The sequence below is a fragment of the Dipodomys merriami genome, unplaced genomic scaffold (genome assembly GCF_024711535.1).
Source record: "Dipodomys merriami isolate MVZ:Mamm:240054 unplaced genomic scaffold, mDipMer1.0.p SCAF_665, whole genome shotgun sequence".
Lineage (NCBI taxonomy): Eukaryota > Metazoa > Chordata > Mammalia > Rodentia > Heteromyidae > Dipodomys > Dipodomys merriami.
Window position 1 is genome coordinate 186,005 of NW_027206252.1, and position 21,788 is coordinate 207,792.

The window sequence follows — 21,788 nt, forward strand, 5'->3', positions numbered from 1 at the left end:
GCAGCTGACCCTGTTTCCTTGACAGTGTGCCTTGGCATAGCACTCACTGTCCGAAACATTTTCATGACGCGGTGCAGTGCTCCATGCCGGTAATCCCAGCTGTTTTAGGAGGAAGAAATTGGGAAGATCATGGTTCAAGCCCATTGTGGACAAAAGTTAGTGTGACCCTATCTTAACCAGAAAGCTGGGCCCTGGTGGCATGTGTTTGTGATCCCATCTAAGTGGGAAGCGGTAGTTAGCAGGATCACCCTCCAGACTGGCCTAGGCAAAAACATGAGACCTTACCTGAAACCTAAGGAAAGCAAAAAAGGGTTGGCTGACACCATTTGTTTCTCCCCTGTTCCCCCTCCATTGCCAGTGGTTGATGGATAATAGAAATAATTTAGGGTTCTCTAGCCTGGTAGATAAAGATTGTCATCTCATTTTCTTTGCTTGCTAGTGAGTTTGAGCACTATTGCTGTTTGGCCCTTTGAATTTCTTTTGTGAATCACCTGGAACATTTTTGGCCAGGTCTTTTTTGTTTGTTTGTTTGTGTTTGTCAGTATTGGGGTTGGAAGTCAGAGATACCTGATTGTTAGACAGGTACTCCTTCCATTTGCTTTTAGTTATTTTTCTAGTGGGGTCTTCATTTTATGCCTTTATTGGCCTGGACTGTGATCCTCCTATTTATATTTCTTGTGTAGCTGAAATAACAGGTATGCAGCACCACACTTAACTTTTTATTGGTTGAGTTGGAGTCTGACTGACTTTTTTCCAGGGCTGGTCTCAAAATGAGATCTTCCTCCAGTCTTCTAATCTTTGCTTCTAGAGTAGCTAGAATTGTAGCTAGCTGCTATGCCTGACCTTGGCCAGCTTAAAAGAAGAAAATTAAGACTGTTATGATTATTGGCAACTTGATAAAGTTTTTTTTTTTTTTTTTTGGTCCCGTCTTGGGGCTTGAACTCTGGGCCTGGGCGCTGTCCCTCAGCTCTTCAGCTCAAGGCTAGTGCTCTACCACTTGAACCATAGCGCCACTTCTGGCTTTTTTCTTTTTGCTTATGTGGTGCTGAGGAATTGAACCCAGAGCCTCAGGCATGCAAGGCAAGTGCTCTACCACTGAGCCACCTTCCCAGCCCCTAAAGTTTTTTTTTTTTTTTTTTTTTTTTTTAAGCAAAATTCTGTTTTTCAAAAATTACTCTAGCTGGGCTGTGGTGGTTCATAAAATGTAAACTTACTCAGAGGGCTGAAATTTGAGGATCACTATTTGAAGCTAGCCAGGACAGGAAAGTGTGAGACTCTTGTCTCCAATAGACTACTCAGAAAAAGCTAGAAGTAGTGATGTGGCTCAAGTGGTGGTAGAGTGCTGACCTTGAGCAAAAGAAACTCAGGGACAGTATCCAGGCCCTTACTTCCAGCCCCAGGACTGTCCCCCCTCCTCCCCTCCCCAAAATGTTACTCTTGAGTTATTTGCTGATGGCTTACCTGTAATCCTAGCTACTCAGGAGGCTGAGACTTGAGGAGTTGTGGTTCAGAGCCAGCCTGGGCAGGAAAGTTCAGAAGACTTAACTCTAATTAATCACCAAAAAGCTGGAAGTAGAGCTGTGGCTTCAGTGCTAGAGCAGTAACTTTGAGAAAAAAAGCTCAGGAACAGAGCCCAGGCCCTGAGTCCAAACCCCAGGCCTAGCACCAAAAATTAAACAAAAAATAATATTTATGTTGGTCATGGGGCTTGCCTGGGCACCTGTCCCTGTGCTTTTCTGCTCGAGGCAAGCACTCTACCACTTTGAGCCATAGCTCCACTTCTAGTTTTCTGGTGGTTAATTAGAGGTAAGCGTCTCCTGGGCTTTTCTGCCTAGGCTGGCTTTGAATTGTGAGCCTCAGATCTCAGCCTCCTGAGTAGCTAGGATTACAGGTGTAAGCTACCAGCATCTAGCTTGACAGGGCTAATTATTTTCTGAAAAAGACTCCAATTGCCCAGAAAACAAGAATCAAAATTGACACACTGCGACTATATCAAATTAAAAGATTTATGCACCAGCAAAATAAACAATTACCAAACCAAGAGACAACTAATGGAATTCTTTGCCATCTATTCAGTTGATAAAGTATTAATATTTAGAATACAAAAAGATAAAAAATTAAATAGTAAAAGAACAAATAATCAGTTAACAATGGGGAACCTAACTGAACAGGCAGTTCTCAGAAGTAGCATGGTTAAATGTTGTTGTTGTTGTTGTTGTTGTTTTTTTGGTCCAATTGTGGGGCCTGAACTCTGGGCCTGGGCGCTGTCCCTCAGCCCTTCAGCTCAAGGCTGGCACTCTACCACTTGAGCCACAGTGCCACTTCCGGCTTTTTTTTCCTGCTTATATGTTGCTGAGGAATCGAACCCAGGGCCTCATGCATGCAAGGCAAGCACTCTACCACCGAGCCACCTTCCCAGCCCAGCATGGATAATTGTTTTTTTTTTTTTTTTTTGGGTCCGGTCGTGGGGCCTGAACTCTGGGCCTGGGCGCTGTCCCTCAGCTCTTTCAGCTCAAGGCTAGCGCTCTACCACTTGAGCCACAGTGCCACTTCCGGCTTTTTTCTTTTTTGCTTATGTGGTGCTGAGGAATCGAACCCAGGGCCTCATACGTGCAAGGCAAGCGCTCTACCACTGAGCCACCTTCCCAGCCCTGGATAATTGTTAAAAGAAGAAAGGTTCTGTGTCCTTAGCCATAAAAGAACTGCAAGTCAAAATCATTCTAAGATTTCTGTCTCCTGCAGGTAGTTCCCAGTTTCCCCAGCACCATTTATTGAAAAGGCTCTCTTGTTCTCCAGTTTATGTTTTTGATTCCTTTGTTGAAAATTAGATGGCTGTAGCTATGTGGCTTTATTCTGGGGTCTTCTGTACATTATGTCTGTTTTTGTGCTGTTTCCATGCTGTTTTTGTTATTGTGGCTCTGTAGTATAATTTGAAGTCTGGTATTAGGATACCTCCAGTGGTGATCTTTTTATTTAGGATTGCTTTTGCTGTTCAGAATCTTGTATGTTCCCTTTCACATTTTTAGATTATTTTTGTATTTCTGTGAAGAATGATATTGGGATACTGTATTGAATCTGTAGATTATTTTTGGCAGTGTATCTATCCATCTTCACAGTATTCTGCTAGTCTGTAAACATGGGATATATTTCCAAATACAGGTGTCTTCAGTTTCTTTTATCAAGATTTATAGTTTTCATTGTAGAAATCTTTCACTTCCTCAGATAAGTTAATATGCAGTTTTCTTTTAATACTGTTTTTGAGGATATCACGAATAGGATTATTTTTCTGACTTCTTTCTCAGCCTGTTATTATTACTGCTACTACTACTACTGCTACTACTACTACTATTACTACTACTGCTGCTGCTGCTGCTGCTGCTACTACTACTACTGCTACTACTACTATTACTTTTGGTGATTGTGGGGCTTGAAGTCAGGGCCTAGGCTCCATCCCTGAGCTCTCACTCAAGGCTAGTGCTCTACCCCTTTGAGCCACAGCTTCACTTCCCATTTTCTGGTGGTTAATTGGAGATGAATTCACAGACTTTCCTACCCAGGTTGGCTTTGAATTGCAATTCTCAGATCTCAGCCTTCAGAATAGCTAGGATTACAGGTGTGAGCCATCAGTGCCTGGCTGAGTGTTCATTATTGATATGTAAAAATCTAATTTTTGAAAATCGATTTTATATCCAAGAGCAGGAGATTTGAGGATGCAGTACACATGTACTCTAGAAATGAGAAGTGTGATAGTTAATGTATCCAGTATAGATGATAGGAAGGAGAGCTGGTGAGCTGGAACCAGAGCTGGGCAAATACCCTGAGGGAGAGTAGGTGTACAGGGACAGGTGGGCCTCATCCCACGGCAAGCTTTGTAGAGAGGTCCGTCCAGGTCCGTCCAAGGGGTGAGGCCCTGGCCTAAGGTGCCCAGGTGTGAGCGGGTCCCTAATCTCTTTTGGAACTGTAACTACGCTTTGTGCTGCTTCTGAGACGAGCTTGGTGTCTAGCTGTCAGTGCGAGCCCATCTACTGTTTTGCCCAGCCCTTCTAGCTTTCCACAGGGTTGGGCACTCCTATTCGTAACTTAAGAGGGAAAAAGGTTGTTCACTGCCCACTAGAGGAAAGGAATGCCAGGTGTGGTTGAGTCAGTTCTAACAGTACTGTGTTAGCACCAGCCAGAGCAGGTCAGGTGGGGGCCAGGCTAGCGTGAAACAGGAAGGTTGGTGCTTCGGCAGCAGGGTGGCCTGAGCCAGCGTCTCTCTGCTGGTGTCTGCCAAAGGGTCTCTGAGAAGCTGTGAGCAACCCAGCATGGCTCCCTCTCCTATGTCCACAGCTTTGCGTCAGACACAGGACTTGGGAGGTGTTCCTCAGCACGGCTCTAATCCCAAAGGATTTGCCTTTGTGCCCTTGTCTTGACAGACTCAGCGCAGTCTGAGTGACAGTTTTGTTGACAGAGGACATGCACCTAGGACCTCTGCATAGGCAAAGAGACAGTCTAGTCTCGGTTTCATGACGCTGGGCATTGCCATCACAGCCCGAGCATTGTCCCTTCCTGGGCTGGTTGCCTTGGCAGTGCACAGGGGTGTGTGCCCTGAAGAGCCGTGGACAGGGATGACCAGAGAGCCATTGTGGAACAGTCAGGGAGGAGCCCTTGGGCCCTGGTCCGGAGCGAGCTTCCATGGGTACTTAGTGACATGTGGTGCTTGCTGAGCGCCTATCCCAAGAGGTGACTCCCACCCTGGACACACTTTCTCGGGTGGTTGTTCAGCTTCACATACTTGATGTTATTCTGTCTTGAGTGTGATTAGTGTTGGTGATTGAAGGCATCAGAAAAGTCATAAGGAGCAGGACAGGTTTTCTGGAGCTCCAGTTTTTCAGGGAGGATAGGATCTGTTCTTTCCCTCTCTCTCCCTCTCTCCACTGTCCTTGAGCTTTTTGCTCAAGACTAGTGTTGTACTACTTGAGCCCCAGCTCCACTTCCACTTTTTGGTGGTTAATGAACTTTATTTCTGCCTGGGCTGGCTTCTAACTGCAACCCTTAGATCTCAGCCTCCTGAGTAGCCAGGGTTACAGGCATGAGCCATCAGTGCTTGGATGACAGCGCTTGAAGGATGTTTGATGACTTGGAAAATGTTCGTAAGAAGTGCAAGGAGACAGTGCAGTACTGTGTCAGGAGAGCCACCTATTTTGTGTTCTGTTTTGTTTGGGACCTGTGTACCTGGCATGTCTACAGGATAGCCAGGGTTTCCCAGGAGGTTTCATCCTCCTTACGCCTTCTCTGTGCATGGTCAGTTTTCCATGAAGAAACACTGAGTTCTTTATGAGAAAGATCCTGCGATGATTAGAAAGGAAGCCCCTATCTAGATGCAGGATTCACTGTGCACGCTGACTGAGCGTGGCTGCCGACCTCACTGTTGTCCGCCCTCCCAGTCCTGTCGGCTTCAGATTCCTGGAGTAGTTCTTACAATGAGCTCTTCTAGTGGGAGCTGAGGGCAAGGATTCAGAGTGACTCTTTTTGGGTGACAGAACCCCCTTTTCTATTGATATGGAGTCCTTGTGTGTATATTGCAGTGGGAGGGACAGGGTTAAGGATCTCATTCATACACACCTGGTGGCTCTCCTCTGGCACCTCTGGATGGATCCCCTGTAGGATTAATGGTATCAAACCATGGAGCTTACCTGGCTAGTGGTTCTGCTTGGCCTCTCCTTCCCCAGCAGCTCCTAGATGTGGATGTGTTGGGAGGAGGTGCTGGCCAGTAAGCTGCTATCAGATCAGCAGCTTACTTTTCATGAACTCTTTTATTTTTTGGCTGGTCCTGGGACTTGAACTCTGGGCCTGGGCACTGTCCCCGAGCTTTTGCTCAAGGTGAGTGCTTGAGCCTCAGTGCCACTTCTGGCTTTTTTGAGGAGTTTATTGGAGATAAGAGTCTCAGGGAGTTTCCTGCTTGGGCTGGCTTTGAACTACCATCCTTAGATCTGTCTCTTGAGTAGCTAGGATTACAGGCATGAGCCACTGGTGCCCAGCTAATATATTTAAATCTTTTTTTTCTTCTGTTTTTTCATGAACCTTTATCTTCAGCTGGTCTGTATTTCAGGCTGCTTTGCTGTGAGGGTGCTGCCGTTACTCATCTGCCCGTGATCCCATGGCTCTTACATTCAGTGGCTCTTGTCTCCTCGGCTGCAGTGGGAAGTGATTGTATGCAGTAACCAATGAGTGATGGTACACTGTAGCCATGGAAACCCAAAGGCAGCACCTATAGGCACCCTTTGTTTGAGGCAAACTTGGGTTTATTTACAGGGGGATGTGGCCAATTTCCTATGAATATCAGCTGTATCCATTCAGCCAGTGGAGTTTGTTTGTTTGTTTGTTTGCTTATTTGTTTGGTTGATTGTGGGGCTTGAACTCGGGGACTGAGTTTTTCTGCTCAAGGCTAGCACTCTACCTCTTTGAGCCACATCTCCACTTCTGGTTTTCTGGTGGTAAATTGGCAATAAGAGTCTCATAGACTTTTCTACCCAAGCTGGCTTCAAACTGTGATCCTTAGCTCTCAGCCTCCTGAGTAGCTAGGATTACAGGTGTGAGGCACTGGAGCCCAGGTTTTTATTTTTTAAATCTTTACTTTTGGAAGTACTGAGGTCAGGCCTTGTGTTTACATGTGCCAGGCCGGCACTGTGCTGTGTCAGACACTCCCAGCCCAGGGGTTCATGCACACATACGTGTGTCTGTTGCCTCTTTATTCAGTTTTATCTGCCATTCTCTTGATTTTCTCTTTCCCAGCTGAAGTCCTTTCCCCCTTTTCTTGGTGGTACTGAGGTTTGAATTTAGGATGTTGTGCTTGTTGGCACAGCATCTACTACTAGAGCCTTTCCACCAGTCTCTTTACAAAATTGGTTGTTTTCCAGATGGGGTCTCGCGCTATGCTTGGGTCATCCTGCTTGTGCTTCCCTGTGTCTGGGCTGACGGTGGGCACCATATACCTCTCCCAGCCATTGCTTATGATGGAGTCTTGTGAATTTTTTTTTTTTTTAAATCCCAGGCCTGCCTTGAACTATCATCTGCAGATCTCTGCCTTCCAAATAGTTAGGATTCCAGGCTTGACAGTTGCCCTCTGAACCCACTTGAAGATTTTTTTTTTCCTTGCCAATCTTGGGCCTTGAACTCTCTGGGTCTGTCCTGTCCCAAAGTGAGCACTTTACCACTTGAGCTGCAGCACCATTCCCATTTTTTCAGTGGTTAATTGGAGACAAGAGTCTCATAGACTTTCCTGCCTGGGCTGGCTTCAGTCCACGAGCCTCAGATCTCAGCCTCCTGAGTAGCTGGGATGACAGGCATGAGCCACTGGCACCTGGCAGTTGAAGTTGAAGAGGTTGAGGTACTTTCTTAAAGTCACCTGGCTACTTTTTTTTTTTTTTTTTTTTTTTTGTGGCTGATCCTGGGGCTTGAATTCAGGGACTAGCTCCTGTCTCTGAGCTGCTTTTGCTCAAGACTAGTGCTCTACCACTTGAGCCACAGCACCATTTTCAGCTTTTTTTTTTTTTTTTTTAAATTTATTAGAGATAAGAGTCTCTTGGATTTTCCTGCCTGGGCTAGTGTGGAACCTTGATCATCAGATCTCAGTGAGGCATGAGCCACCAGCACCTGGCTATTTCATGTATATTTAAAACTATTCTTTTAAGTTTGTGTGGATGTAATTTTTTAAGGAAAAAGATTTGTAGTAATTACAGTATATTAATGAATGGCCTGATTAGATTCTGAGCTGGGGTTCAAGCGATGGGTGCAGTGTTACTATTTTTCAGTTTTTATTTTTTAATGGTATGATGGCTTTTGAGAGATCTCAGAGCCCAATAACATCAAATCCCCTTTTAGAACTCTGGTTGAAAGCTCTAACTTGTTCTTCCAGGGAAAGCCCAGGGTCTGCTTGACATGAAGACTTTGCCACTTTTCCTGGAGGGGTGGAGATGAGGTGGGGCTGTGGTGGCTTCCAGGTGGCCATCCTCCTCCTGGATCTGGCTGCTTTTCTATCCATGCTGGCTGACGGGTGTGGGCCATCCACCGAGGATGTCTGAGCTCTTACATAGCTTCAGCAGGGACCGGACCCATCATGGGTCCCTCTTTGCCTCCCTCCAGCAGTGGGTAAAACAGGGCTTCAATTCAGTGTATCAGTTTATGAGTATAGTGCATTTTGGTTGATATCACCCCTTCCATCATCCCACCCCACCTATCCTCTCAAGTTACTATTTGTCTCACTATTTCTAGTGGTATTTGTGATATAATTGGTGGTTGGACTTTGAAGCTAAAATTAATACCAAACCTTACTGGTAGAATGTGCTTTCCTAAGATTTAACGCCAGGATGGGTTTGGTGGCTCATACCTGTAATCCTAGGTACTTGAGGGGCCAGGATTGGGAGGATTGCAGTTTGAGAACAGACCAATAAATAGTGAGAGCCAGGTGCTGGTGGCCCACATGTGTAATCTCAGCTGTTCAGGAGGCTTAGATCTGAAGATCACAGTTCAAGGCCAGCCTGGGAAGAAAAGTGTGAGACTCGTGTCTCCAGTTAAACACCAGAAAATCGGAAGTGGAGCTGTGGCTTAAAGTGGTAGAGTACCAGCCTTGATTTTGTAAAAAGAGCTCAGGGACAACATTCAGGCCTTGAGTTCAAACCGCATGACCAACCGGAAAAAAAAGTGAGATCCTTATCTTAACCAGTAAGAAGCTGTATACACAGTGGTGCACCCCTGTCACTACAGCTGTGTACAAACAGGATTGTGGCCCAGGCTCTCTGAATGAAATATGAGACCCAATATGGAAAAATAAAGCCAAAAGGGCTGAGGGCAAGGCCTTGACTTCAAACCTCAGTACTGGAAAGAAAAAAAAAAAATAGTTCAAGAACGTTGAAGGAGTAAGAAGTTTTCCCAGTCTCAGTTGCTGCCACATCCTGCCTCTGTGTTGTGGGCATCCTGGTCTCCTGTAGGACCCCACTGCCTGTACCTCATCAAAGGGGGTTCCGTGAGCAGCAGCTGCCTATGTGGTCTTCTGTTTGTTCCGGACATCCAGGCCCTAAGCTGGGGAAGCTTGTGTGTGTGCCATAGACGGGGTTGTGTTCTGCAGGCAGAGACAGGGGCAAGGCCCCGGTACTGCAGGCATTCTTGAGTGCTTCTGACAGACAGATGGCATGGTGAGGGTGCCGGCTAGCAGCAGTAACAGATGCTGGATGCCGAGGGACACCTGCTGGTGGCTCTGTAAACTTGGTGAGCTGAGGATGGCAGTGCAGTGGGCCGGAGGCAGTGGAGTTGAATGTCTGTGGGCTGCGTGCGTGCACAGGTTTCCAGGTCCATGATGTGGGTGTCTGGTGTGGCCTGTGGCATGCCGATGGAAGCCTTTCTTTGCTGCCTGGTTTGTGTAAGAAGTCCGTGACTGTAGGACAGCTGGCTCTTTGATAACCCTTGCCGTGTTCATCCAGCGTCCCCTTTTCCCCAGCAACCTCTCCTGTGTGTTCCTCCGTGGCAGCAGGCCCCCAGGCGGGCCCTCTCTGAGTGGGAGTGTTTCCTGACACCAGGTCTTCTTTGTCTCCAGGGATGGTCCTCGTGCGGAGTGAGAATGGGCAGCTGTTAATGATCCCTCAGCAGGCCCTGGCTCAGATGCAGGCTCAGGCCCATGCCCAGGCCCAGCCACAGAGCACCATGGCTCCGCGCCCTGCCACTCCCACAAGTGCCCCTCCTGTCCAGATATCCACCGTACAGGTGAGTGCACACAGGTGCCAGTCGAGGTGCCAGTCATGAACTCCTCCTGGCTACCAGCCGGCAGGGCCTGGGACAGAGCTGGTTTCTGTCTGCCTCCTGGCCAGGACCACAACTCTTGGAGGAGTGAGTGCTTGTAGCCAGTTCAGCTTCTGGCTGAGTGGCCAGCTGCTCCTGGTGAATACTGGCCTTTGCCTCAGTTTCCTCCTCTAAAACATGCAGTTCATCCTAGTGCGTTGCTTATGGTTCTGTCAACATGTGATGTACTGAGGTCATTGAGCAGCGCAAAAGCATGCAGGTGTCAGCTCTGGTTAGGCAGCTCTAGAATGTCACAGGCTGTCCTGCTCCCCATATTGCATCCTGACCTTGAGCTCATGGGAGGGCGGACTTCCATGCTGAGGGCCATGTGGTACCCTGTCCAGCACCATGACTTCCTTGTCTACAACACATGCGGCAGGTACTGTTCTGAGGTTGTCTATACGAAGGAGGGGTCTTGAGGTCCCACCTCTGTCCCATATTTGGGTATGTGTGTGCTGGAGGCAGACCCACCCATGTGGAATAGCACCTTCAGTGTTTGGAAGGTCTGCCTCCCCGTCCTCAGCCTCCTCGGACAGCCTTCTTTCCTTTGGCTGACTTAGGTGCCCCACTGTCTTAGTCAGCACCTCCCCTCCCCTTCCACAGCCTCCAGGGCCCAGGGAATCTTGACCCACTTCAGGGCACTCAAGACAGTTGTGCAGAATCTAATTTTGCCCACATCCACTTGCTTTGAAATCACAGTTTAGGGGACTGCGGGTGTGGCTCAGTGGTAGAGTGTCTGCCTAACAAGCATAAGGCCCTGAGTTCAAGCCCCAGTACTGCCACCTCCCCTAAAAAAGATCATATTTTATAAATGTTGTGGAAGAAGTGTAATGATGATTTTAGGATGAAATTTTAGATGAAAAGAGTTAGATCATATGTTTTTTACTTTGGTAAGAATGCTGGGCTGGCTTTCTCAGGAGCTGTAACCTGTGGGCCTACCTGAGGGCGCCAGTTACACATTTAAGGATTCATCTTTGTATATGGTGGGAGGGGGTTACTGTTGTTCTAGCTCATGTTAAACGATTAACCCTAATCCTAACTTATTTCTTAGGCTCCTGGGACACCTATTATTGCACGGCAGGTGACCCCAACTACCATAATTAAGCAAGTGTCTCAGGCTCAGACAACGGTACAGCCCACTACAACCCTGCAACGCTCCCCGGGGGTTCAGGTAAGAGGCAGCACGGTTCAGCGAAGGGACTCCGGTGGATCAGTGTGCTTTTCCTTTGAGTTGTGACGTTGGACGCCATGTTGTTTCAGGAGAGTGGCTATTCATAAAGAGAGTTATTTTTTCTCCTCATCACAGACTTTCCTAGGCATATATTCTGCTCATGACGACAGTATGTTTCTGGAAATAGACCCTAATGGGCTGGTTGTTTTTTTTTTTAATTTTTTGTTTTAAATAGTTGTACGAAGTTTTGATTCTGTAAGTCAGATTATGAGTAAAGTGCATTTTGATCAATGTCACCCTTTCCATTTTTCTCTGCTGTCTTTGCCAGTAAATTGTTTGTAATGTAGTGTTTGAGATGTCCGTGGGAAGAGGCTCCTGCAGTTGCCCATCTCTCTTGAAGCACAGCCTGTGCAGCCCAGGAAAGGGGCTTCAGCTGGCTCTGCTATTATATATAGTAAGGACATCGGGCTCTACGACGGGGAGATACTCCTAGTTAGAGGAGACACATCTGATTGGAGGAGAACACAGCTGGTTAGGAAGATACACATGTTTAGGGGAGATACCTGGCCCAGGGTGTATGTGGGAGCAGCAGAAACACAGCAGCCGATGTTTTACTGGTTTCATGATGTTGTGAGCTTGTGAGCACTCATGCTGTTGAAAGTACCCTCTGTGTTGGTCCTGTGTGCAGTGCCTACTTACCTGTGCTCCCCACGACGGAGCTGGGTAGTGGAGGGGGCCCTCCCTGGCTATCCTGCACTTGGGCTGTCTTCTCTCTGGAACATGACTTAACTTCCTTTTTGTGGCTGAGGGTGCCGTTCCATCACAGGCAGCTGAGAGCCAGTGAGATCTGTGCATACCAGGAGCAGGGGTCCAGAGGCGTAGAGCTCTTGAAAAGAGCTCCTGGCCCCCTTCATCTCAGCGACAGCCTTTTTCTGAGAAGGTAGTGATGCTCCTAGACAAGTTCACGCATTGGAGTTAGTGGAAATGTTTGTACTGAAATAGATAGATGACTTATTTACACTAGGTGAAATGTGCATCATAGGGTGAAATTTGAGGTGAAAGAAACTATCTACAGAGGTGAGAAGGGTCCAAGTCACAGCCAGCTTTGCCCTGCTCCTGAGCCAGCCCTCAGTTTACGGTTTCACATTCTCATCACTTGGAGTTTTATTTGTTGGTTTCTAGGGGTGAGGATCATACTTGTTACAAGGGGAAGAGTACAGCCTTTTGGAGGAGCTCATCACTTCCTCTAACCCTTGATCACAGCTGCCCGGAAGTGGATCGGTTCAGGTGCCAGAATGAGATTCCCTCACTCCCTTGGGAGCACTCCAAGGACTGGGTTGGCAGAGAAATTGGCCTGGTCTGACTCTAGAGTTGAATTCAGGATCATATTGCCCCCTACCTTCAGAAGCTGGAAAAAGCAGTGGTTAAAACATTGGATGGAGAATTGACTGAGTTGAAAAAGTTCATAAATATTTGCATTCATGTAAAATATAAATTGTAGGAATTTGACTGAGGGACAGTGGTTTGAATTGCTCCGGTTGTGTGAAGACTGGCTGCCTGTTTGCCTTGCAAATGTCCCTTTGTCAGGCCCAGTGTGACTGGTTGGTTGTTAAGCATTGCCTTTGTGGAGTGCGGGAAGGTGGGATAGGTGGAGAGTGGGGCGGGGGCTGGGAGGACCCTGCCTTTATCCTGTGCCGCCCCACAGAGCCACTGAGTGTCTTAGTCATTGGCTGTTGTTGCTTTGCCTGCGGTGTGTGAACAGGTTGAAGGGTTTTCAGGGCAGCAAGTCTCCTTGGCTTTAATTTCTGAGAGATGGGAGTTGTTTTCATTATCGAGATAATTTACACATGTATAGTTGGCTTAGAAATGCAAATTCTTTTTCCAGTGATTATGTTTGTATCATTTTTGTTTTGTTTTGGTCATCTTTTTGTCAGTCATGGGGCTTGAACTCAGGGCGCCATCCTTGAGCTCTTTTGCTCAAGGCTAGCATTCTACTACATTGAGCCACAGCTTTACTTCAGTTTCTGGTGGTTAATTGGAAATAAGAGTCTCCTGGACTTTCTTCCCAGGCTGGCTTTGAACTGCAATCCTCAGATCTCAGCCTTCAGAGTAGCTAGGATGACAGACATGAGCTGTCAGTGCCTGACTCATATTGGTTTTAATTACAGGCACCAGAGCTGACTCTTTAGGTGCCCAGTACTGGGGCAGAGTGCAGGTCTGCTGTGATAGGAGTGCTTTGGCTGCCTCCTGTGGTCAGCTGGCTGCCCTGGGGCTGGCTGGAGCCATAGCTTTTGGGGCTTCTTTGCCTCTACGGGAAGTGTTTTCTTTGCCTGACATACATTCATCTCCCATTTTGCTCTCTTGTAGCCTCAGCTTGTTCTGGGTGGCTCTGCCCAGACAGCCTCTCTTGGGACAGCAACAGCTGTTCAAACAGGAACACCTCAGCGAACGGTCCCAGGGGCCACCACCACCTCCACAGCTGCCACGGTAAGAGCCATTTCTCTCAGCACCCCAGGGACAGCCAGGCCTGTTGTTCATTAGTCAGAAAACAGCTTTGTGAAATTATCAGGTCCTCTTCTGTCCTAGAATGCTGCCTGGTGTACAGGGGCTTGAGCACAGGTTGGAGCCCAGGTGTCTTGCTCAGCCTCCGAGGTGGCAGAGTTTGGGACTCTGGGGCCCCTCATCCCACTTCCATGGAATAGTGTCTGAGATCGGGGGCCTGTGAGGGCGCAGCAGGGAACAGCCCAGGTTGTCTGCAGATGGTGGGCAGTGGGCAGTTATTTCTGTTTACATTTCTACTTCTTTCTTGACCTAATAAATCTTCAGGCGAACTGAGCTCATGCTTTGTAACTTTGCTCTTCATGTTTCTTTGCTAAGTATTTTCCACCATATTTAGATGCTATGTCATGATTTTCTTCCTTTAGTAAGGTGTCATTTTCTTTTCATGATCCCCAGCATACGGACTGCATCTTTGTGGACTCATCTTTTCACACCCAGGGCCATTCTCTGAGTTGCATTCCAAAAAGGGGAGTTACTGGGCTGAGGGGGATGCAGACTCGGTTCGCATTGAACAGCCTGCACGAGAGGTGGTGCTTCCCCAAAAGAAAGTACATTGGGCTTCTCAGCCAGACTAGGGTAAAAAAATCTCCCATAACTTTTCTACTTGGATATTTTTTTTTTATTTTAATCTAGGAAACTATGGAAAACGTGAAGAAATGTAAAAATTTTCTATCTACGTTAATAAAACTGGCCTCATCTGGTAAACAGTCTACAGAGACAGCAGCTAATGTGAAAGAACTAGTGCAGAATTTACTGGTAAGCAACTGACACGAAATTCCCTTTGTCTCAGAGCCCCACAGCCTCACAGTTGGAATGTCATGGGTAGAAGGAGAGGCGTGTTCATCTGTTGGGGGTACAGCCCCCTGCAGGACCCTCATTCCTGAGGTCTGGGGGCCTTGATGTAGCCTGTTGTGTGGCGGGCCAGCGCCCCAGTAGTTTTCTGCTGCATGTATGCTGCTTGTACAGTCGAGCTTTCTAGCATTGGAAAGGATGCTGTGGAGACAGCATCACAGGACACTTAAAAAGCATGTTAAGCATGTGGATGTTCTCTTCCCTTCCCCGTTTGTTACCTCTTGTTCCCCTGGAACTGGGGAGGTGGGGAAGTACCAGGGAGTAGTAGGGATTTGGAACTAGGCCTCATACTTACTAGTTAGGAGCTCTGTCACTTCAGCCATACCCTGGCCCCCCTCCTTTTTTTTTTTTAAACCAGTCTTGGGGCTTGATCTCAGAACCAGGTGCTGTCCCTGAACTTCTCTGCTCAAGGCTAGCACTCTACCATTTGAGCCATACTACCACTTTTGGCTTTTCCTGAGTAGTGTATTGGAGATAAGAGCCTCATGGATTTTCCTGCCCAGGTTGGCTTTGAACCACAATCCTCTAATCTCGGCCACTTGAGTAGCTAGGATTATAAGTGTGAGCCGTCAGTGCCCGACGCCCTAGCCCTTTTTGTTTACTTTTCAGTTTAGGGTCTTCTTCTTAGTGGAGGCCAGCCTTGGACCAAGATCCTCGCAATCTCTCTAAAGTAGCTGTGACTGTAGGTGTGAGCCAGGAGTCTGTAATCCTTCCAGCCCTGTGTTCCACTTTGGACCCTGAGGCATGGCTGTGCCCTCTGCAGGGCCCACCGTGGGTGGACCTTCCTCACAGAACTGAAGTGGCAAGTTGACCACCTTCGCGCACCCTTCTCCTTAACCCACAAGTTCCATGCCCCAGATTTCTGTTCCTGCACAGCCCTTTGCTCCTCTTCCTCCTGCCGTGTGGTCTGTCTTTGGTCAGCCCTGGGCAGGTGCTGCAGTCATCTGTAGCCACTGTCCCTGCCTTCCTGCAGGGCTTGCCCAGACCTCTGCGTGCTTCTCAGGGCCAGTCCAATCGAAAACACTGCCTGTCTTGTCTCGCTCGACTTTCCAGCAATATATCAGACTTCTTTAAGTTTCTAGAGCAGAAAGAACTGCTTATAGGTGCTCAAGTTTCCCTTCAGGTGCTGTGCAGATATGAGTTTAGATTCCAGCCACTCCCGACAGCTGCCCTGACTAGGTTGATGCTGCCCTTTTTCCTATGCATCCAGGGCTGAGTTTGACAGTGAACTTACTCTGAGTGCCTGTTGCTCTTAGCATGGCGCCTGGTATTAAAGAGGTTCCTTCTGAGTCCTAAGTGACAACATGCAATATGGAAGAAACTTGCAGAAGGTGGAGATGTAGACAGGTAACCTGGCTAGCTGAAGGCTGGCTATGCAGTAGTATCCTGGAGTCTGTCTGTTATTGCAGTGTTGCACCATGCTGACTTTCCCTGACTGCTGTCAGGACAGCCAAATGAGAGCAGTCCAGTTAGAGATGTGCATGGAGTTGTACTCACTGAAGAATGTCAATGTGGATTTTATTTTTAAGGATGGAAAAATTGAAGCCGAAGATTTTACTAGCAGGTTATACCGAGAACTTAATTCTTCACCTCAACCTTACCTTGTGCCTTTCCTGAAGGTAATTGAAGGGTGTGCCATCAGGGCCTCGTCTAGGGGCACAGACGCTACCTGCCCGGGGGGAGCCCGTGGTGCTCTGGGACATCAGGTCAGGTTTTCTGTTTAGCAGGGGCTTTTCTGTAAAGCTCAGCCCCTCTCTACAGGCCTGGCAGTCCTACTGAATTTGAGGGGTCCCTATGTCCCAGGGGTGTGGGGTGGGAGCTTGCACTAGTAGGGTGGGCCTTCTGGGGTATGTTGGAGTATATCTCAGGTAATCATTGATTATTATTGGTATGTTATAAGATTTAAAAAATACTCATTAAAACTTGTAACTAAGTCTCACAAAGAAAAGTTCTTGGTGACAGTGGGAGAGCTGAATTGACAGGTAGGTATCACGGATGCTTCCAAGAAGGCACTTTCAGCTGGAAGACATTTTTTCTAAATGGTTACACTCTTGACAGTTATTTTTTGAGTAAGTCATGGGGCTTGAAGCCAGGGTCTGGGTTCTATCCCTCAGCTCTTTTGCTCAAGGCAAGCACTGTACTACTTTTGTGCCGTGGTACCCTGGTGCCGGCTTGCTGGTGGTTAATTGGAGATGAGTCTCATGGGCCTTTACTGCCCTGGCTGACTTTGAACTGTGATCCTCAGATCTCAGCCTCCTGAGTAGCTAGGATTATAGGCATGAGCCACCAGCACCTGCCACACTTTAGAATTTCTAAGAAAGGAGGACTAGTGCTCAAGCAGTCCCTGACCCCAGTGTCTGTGTGTTCCCAGAGGAGCTTACCCGCCTTGAGACAGCTGACCCCCGACTCCGCGGCCTTTATCCAGCAGAGCCAGCAGCAGCCGCCACCAGCCTCGCAGGCCACCACCGCACTCACAGCCGTGGTGCTGAGCAGCTCGGTGCAGCGCACAGCCGGGAAGACGGCTGCCTCAGTGACCAGCGCCCTCCAGCCCCCTGTCATCAGCCTCACGCAGCCCACACAGGTTGGCCTTGTCAAGCAGCACTGCCTTTCCAGGGCAGGCCAAAAGCTCCTCCTGGGAAGGAGCTTGGCTGTTGTCTTAAGTAATTGAAGCTGGAGTCGTGGTCAAGGCCTTGTGGTTTTGTATTTGTTTCTCATAGAAGAAAGTGAGCCTGTAGACATGTCACCTCCACGGATGGGTATTCCTAATCTAATCAAACACAGTGCTGATTTAGCAAGCCTTCTAAGAGGACAGTCTCCAAAAAAAGGAGCAGTGACCCAAATGTAAGAGCTCCTGGCCCTGGGCCAGCTGGGCCAGGCTGGATGGGTCCTCATCTCTGTGGTCTGGGCATTTCTCAGGTATGAGGCTTGGGCTTGTTTATTCATGGTGTGGATTTGGCATTTGGATTCCTTCATGGAAAGTTAGGTTCTGAACACACTCCTGCCATAGGCCCAACAAATCTAGAAAGGCGGTTATAAAATGTCATGGGTGTTGGGTGGGGTGTAATTCAGTGGTAGAGCACTTGCCTAGCAGTGTAAAAAAAAAAAAAAAAGAGGCTTTGTTCTAGATGTGGCTTAAAATATGAAATACTGTAGGCCCCGTGGTCAGTCAACTGCGGGCTGTGTTGTATAATGACCCTCAGAAAGGGGGCTAGGCTCTGTCAAGGGAGCCTGCTCATCCATCCTTTTCTTTCTTTCTTTCTTTCTTTCTTTCTTTCTTTCTTTCTTTCTTTCTTTCTTTCTTTCTTTCGTTCTTTCGTTCTTTCGTTCTTTCTTTCTTTCTTTCTTTCGTTCTTTCGTTCTTTCGTTCTTTCGTTCTTTCGTTCTTTCTTTCATCTATTGTGGGGCTTGAATTCTGGGCCTGGACACTGTCCCTCAGCTCAAGGTGAGCGCTCTACTGCTTGAGCCACAGTGTCACTTCCAGTTTTCTGGCTATCAGAGTCTCACGGACTGGCTTTGAACTGGGATCCTCAGATCTCAGCCTCCTGAGTAGCTAGGATGACAGGTGTGAGCCACTGGTGCCCGGCTGGCCTGCTTACCTTGGAGAAAGCTTGCATTTGCTCTGCTTGTTGGCAGTGTGAACATGGCAGAGGGTTGAGGGCAGGAAGAGGGGCAGGGCAGGGCTGAAGGCACACATTTAAAGGTGGGCTTTCCTATATCCCTCTGACACCATGAGGGATAGGGCCCTTTAACATAGTGTAGTGTGAGGGGCTGTTATTTACTAACCAATGAGCTAATTTCCCCCTTCTTTTCTTGAAGCTCCTACTAAGTCCTCTTTTGTGAAGTTCTGGTCTCTGGTGTTTAGTTATGTCCGTAGCATCATGTTTTCTTCCTTCTTCTTTTTGTATTTGAGGCAAGGTCTTGCTCTGTTGGAGGCTGGGCTGGCTTTCAACTTGCCATGCTCCCGCCTTGTAGGTGGCAGAATGACAGGCATGCACTATCATGCCCAGCTCCTCGAAGAGTTACACACACACACACAACCTCTGCTTATGTCACTGTATGTAGCCAGCAGGCCGATGGCTTGGTGGGAGCTGGATGCATTTCTTGAGTATAAGCCTGACATGCTTGTTTTTGTTGGCAGTGCCGCATGCCTGAGAGGCAGGCACTCCACCACTTCAGTGACATCCCTTATCCAGTGACTTTTGTTTTTTGTTTTTGGTCATGCTGGTATTTGAACTCATGTGTGGCACACTTTTTAGTGGCAGGTGTACCTGTACCCGGCCAGAGCTGTCTGGAGCTGGCCCTGTGAGTCTCTTGTGATGCAGAGACAACCATGAAGGCAGCTTTGCTTTGTTTTGCTTTCTTCCCTGCAGGGCTTCACATGTGTTGGACAAGTACCCGGACACTAGCTACACCTCAGTCTCAGGAAGCAGCTTTGTTAAAGTTAGAAACCTCACTCTAGAACACTAGCCCAGAGGTCTGTGGGAAGGCTCTGTTGGACAGAGCAGCATCCGGTATCAACGTGGGCTGTCTGGGCCCTGCCTCCCGGAGGTGGCCCACAGCACAGGAAGCGGGTGGTACTCCAGCTCGTGGAGCCTGCTATATGACTGGGGAGACAGGACAGTAGGGCTGTGCATGCCCTGAAGTCAGGTTCTCAGCCCAGGGCAGTGTGGCTCAGGTCCAGCTCCTGGAGTGGTGAGAGGGAAGTGGCCATGGAGGACAGTAGGGTCAGGCTCAGGGCAGGACTTGGAAATCCACTCTCATGCCAATGTATGTCACCTGGCATTTTAGAAGAGGCTTAGAGGAGGAATAAAACATTTGACTGGTGGCCATCAGGTGACAGTGCCACTCTCCTGACAGAAGAGGAGAGAGGTACTGAACCCCGAGAGGTCTGTGCTCAGCACTGCTGCACTGCCGCCTCAAGATGGGCCTGGTCCTGTGGGCTTGCTGTGCTGGGCTGGGCTAGGCTGGGCTGTCTCGCCTTGTTCCTGTCCCATGAGGCCCCTTGTGGAACTTTGGCCTGGGCTCTCATCGGGCCAGGTTTCTCCCAAGCCGTGGGGCTGAGGTGCACAGAGGTTTCTGGAGATTTTTGTGGGGTGGGGGTGTGGAGACCAGACTCTGGCCCTTGGGGAGAATGCTCATGTGCTCTGCTGGCTCTGCCCCAGGTGATCCAGCAGCCCCCCAAGCCTGGAGCCCTGATCCGGCCCCCGCAGGTGACCTTGACGCAGACGCCCATGGTCGCACTGCGGCAGCCTCACAACCGGATCATGCTCACCACATCTCAGCAGATCCAGCTGAACCAGCTGCAGCCAGGTGAGGCCCGGCTCCAGCTACCTGAGGCCGGGGCTGGGCCCAGAGCTGCCTGGCAGTGGGGTGGCGTCTTGTCTTTCTTTATTTTTATGTTCTGTTATTTTATTATTGTGGTAAGTTATGTGTAACAAAACCCACATCTTAATTATACGTTAGTAACTACTAGTATGGCAATAATTAGTCCATTGATAAGATTTTAGAAATTGTGTGTGTGTGTGTGGGGTCTGTGGGTGTGTGGACACTGCTGTTACTTTCTTTTTGATGGGCAGGAGGAGGCAGTGTCATTCATTGCTCAGGCTGGCCCTGAACTCATAGGCTTAAGCATGCCTCTGCCTGGCCTCCCAAGCAGCTGAGCCTGCAGGTGTATTCACTTTCTTGGCTCATGTGAGTTTTTTTAGTCAGCAGGCATTCCTGCACTTAAAAGTCTGGGGAAATGCAGGATGATAAGTGCTTAAGAGATGCATTACAAACTTTTAACTGGTTTAAAGCTTTTGCAAACTTTGTTGTCTTTAGTTAGGAGGTGGGAGCTTCTCCTTTGGCCTGTAATAGTCCTGGAGCAAGGTAGCAAGGTGGTGGACATCCAGGACCAGCCTCTAGACTCCACATGTTTTTTCCTTTGCAGTCCCCGTGGTGAAACCCACCGTGTTACCTGGAACCAAAGCCCTTTCTACTGTCTCGGCACAAGCTGCTGCTGCACAGAAGAACAAGCTCAAGGAGCCTGGGGGAGGTTCGTTTCGGTAAGGACTGAGCGTGTGCACTGCAGGGGGCACTGCTCTCACCTGGCTCGGGTCTGCCTGGACTGAGAGTGCCTGGTGCCCTGCAGCCTCACGATGCGCTCTGTGCTTTCTGCTGTGCTGTAGCTGGGAAGGTTGGCTTTCAGGCCCACTGTGGCACAAGAGGGGGGTCAGCTATATCTCCCTTCTCCAGTGTCACAGCACAGCAAACCAAGCTTATCACCCCTCAGAGCACAGTCCTTTCCCAGCTGATGATTTGCTCTCACATCAGGGACTGGGCTGCTTTCATTCAAGACCAACAGCCAGGCAGAGCCTCTTCCAGCGCCCTGAGAGTGGCCTTGCTGTAGGGCCCTACCACTGCAGGACGTTCATGCGGATGGATCTCCCTCCTCCAAGACATTTTCAGGAAGATGGGCAGACCTCAGGAGCCAGGGCTCCGGTGGGGTGTGGACGTCTGCCACCTTGAGGGATGGGCAGGGAGATGGGGTATAGATACGTACCCGAAGCTAAGTCCAGGGTCTTGGGCTCTGTGGCATCTTACTGTTGAGGACAGAACAAAAGCAGAGTGGCCTTAGACTAGGATCAAGGGTAGAGGGTGGGATTAGGGTACAGGTGAGAGCCCCAAGCCTCACTCTGCAGAGGAGGCTGTGCTCAGGTTTTGTTTTCTAAAAGCCATTTTCCAACACAAGGCCCAAGGTTTCTCTGAGAAGAGGCTGACCGTAGGGCTTGGATGAGCTGAGTCGGAGCAAGGGATGGGTTAGAGACACGTCGGCCAGCACAGCTCCCTCCCGAGCCTGGGCTGGGCTGTGAAGAAGTGGAGGCTCAGCACTGGGTAGGTGTCAGCCACGGAATGACATGGAGCCAGCAGGAGGGAGCTGTGGGCACACGACTTCAGAGGGCACACGGGACACCCAAGAGGAGCCACCTGCAGGGGTGGCTTGATGGAGCTCTTGTCACAGGTCCGGTGGGAATGAGGAGGGTCCGTTGGAGTGCACTGTAACCTGCCAAGTGCCAGGGTCAAAGGATCAAGGAAAGGCTGAGGGACATTCAGTGGAAGGGAGGAAGTGTGCAGGGTTGGCATGTGGACTCTCCTGCTGGGAAAGATGCTTCGTGGGAGAGTGGTCACGTGAGCAGGTCACTGTGTAGGTGTAGGTGCCCTTGTCCAGGCATTGGGCTTTGGGGAGGGGGACTCATATCAACAACGTGTCTCGTATGTGCCCCCCCTCCCGCCCCCCCCCCCCCCCCCCCCGTACTGGTATTTGCATTCAGGTCCTTTTGCTTGTGCTGTGCCTCTGGGGCCACACCTCAAGGAGAATTATTTTTGGGGGGCTGGGGGAGGGTCAGTTGTGGAG

General features: G+C 48.9%; 1 protein-coding gene and 1 non-coding gene across 2 annotated transcripts in view; both read left to right on the forward strand.

The window, feature by feature from the left end:
* Positions 1-21,788, forward strand: part of LOC138815752 (transcription initiation factor TFIID subunit 4-like) — a 68,698-nt gene that overhangs the window by 30,987 nt on the left and 15,923 nt on the right. Inside the window, exons 2-9 of the mRNA XM_070005128.1 lie at positions 9,572-9,738; positions 10,865-10,984; positions 13,352-13,471; positions 14,177-14,299; positions 15,925-16,014; positions 16,767-16,976; positions 19,558-19,705; positions 20,325-20,439. Coding sequence (XP_069861229.1) covers positions 9,572-9,738; positions 10,865-10,984; positions 13,352-13,471; positions 14,177-14,299; positions 15,925-16,014; positions 16,767-16,976; positions 19,558-19,705; positions 20,325-20,439 — 1,093 coding nt within the window. The remainder of the gene's footprint in view (positions 1-9,571; positions 9,739-10,864; positions 10,985-13,351; positions 13,472-14,176; positions 14,300-15,924; positions 16,015-16,766; positions 16,977-19,557; positions 19,706-20,324; positions 20,440-21,788) is intronic.
* Trnav-aac (transfer RNA valine (anticodon AAC)) lies at positions 10,523-10,595 on the forward strand. The gene has a single exon. It is a non-coding gene; the product is annotated as a tRNA-Val (tRNA).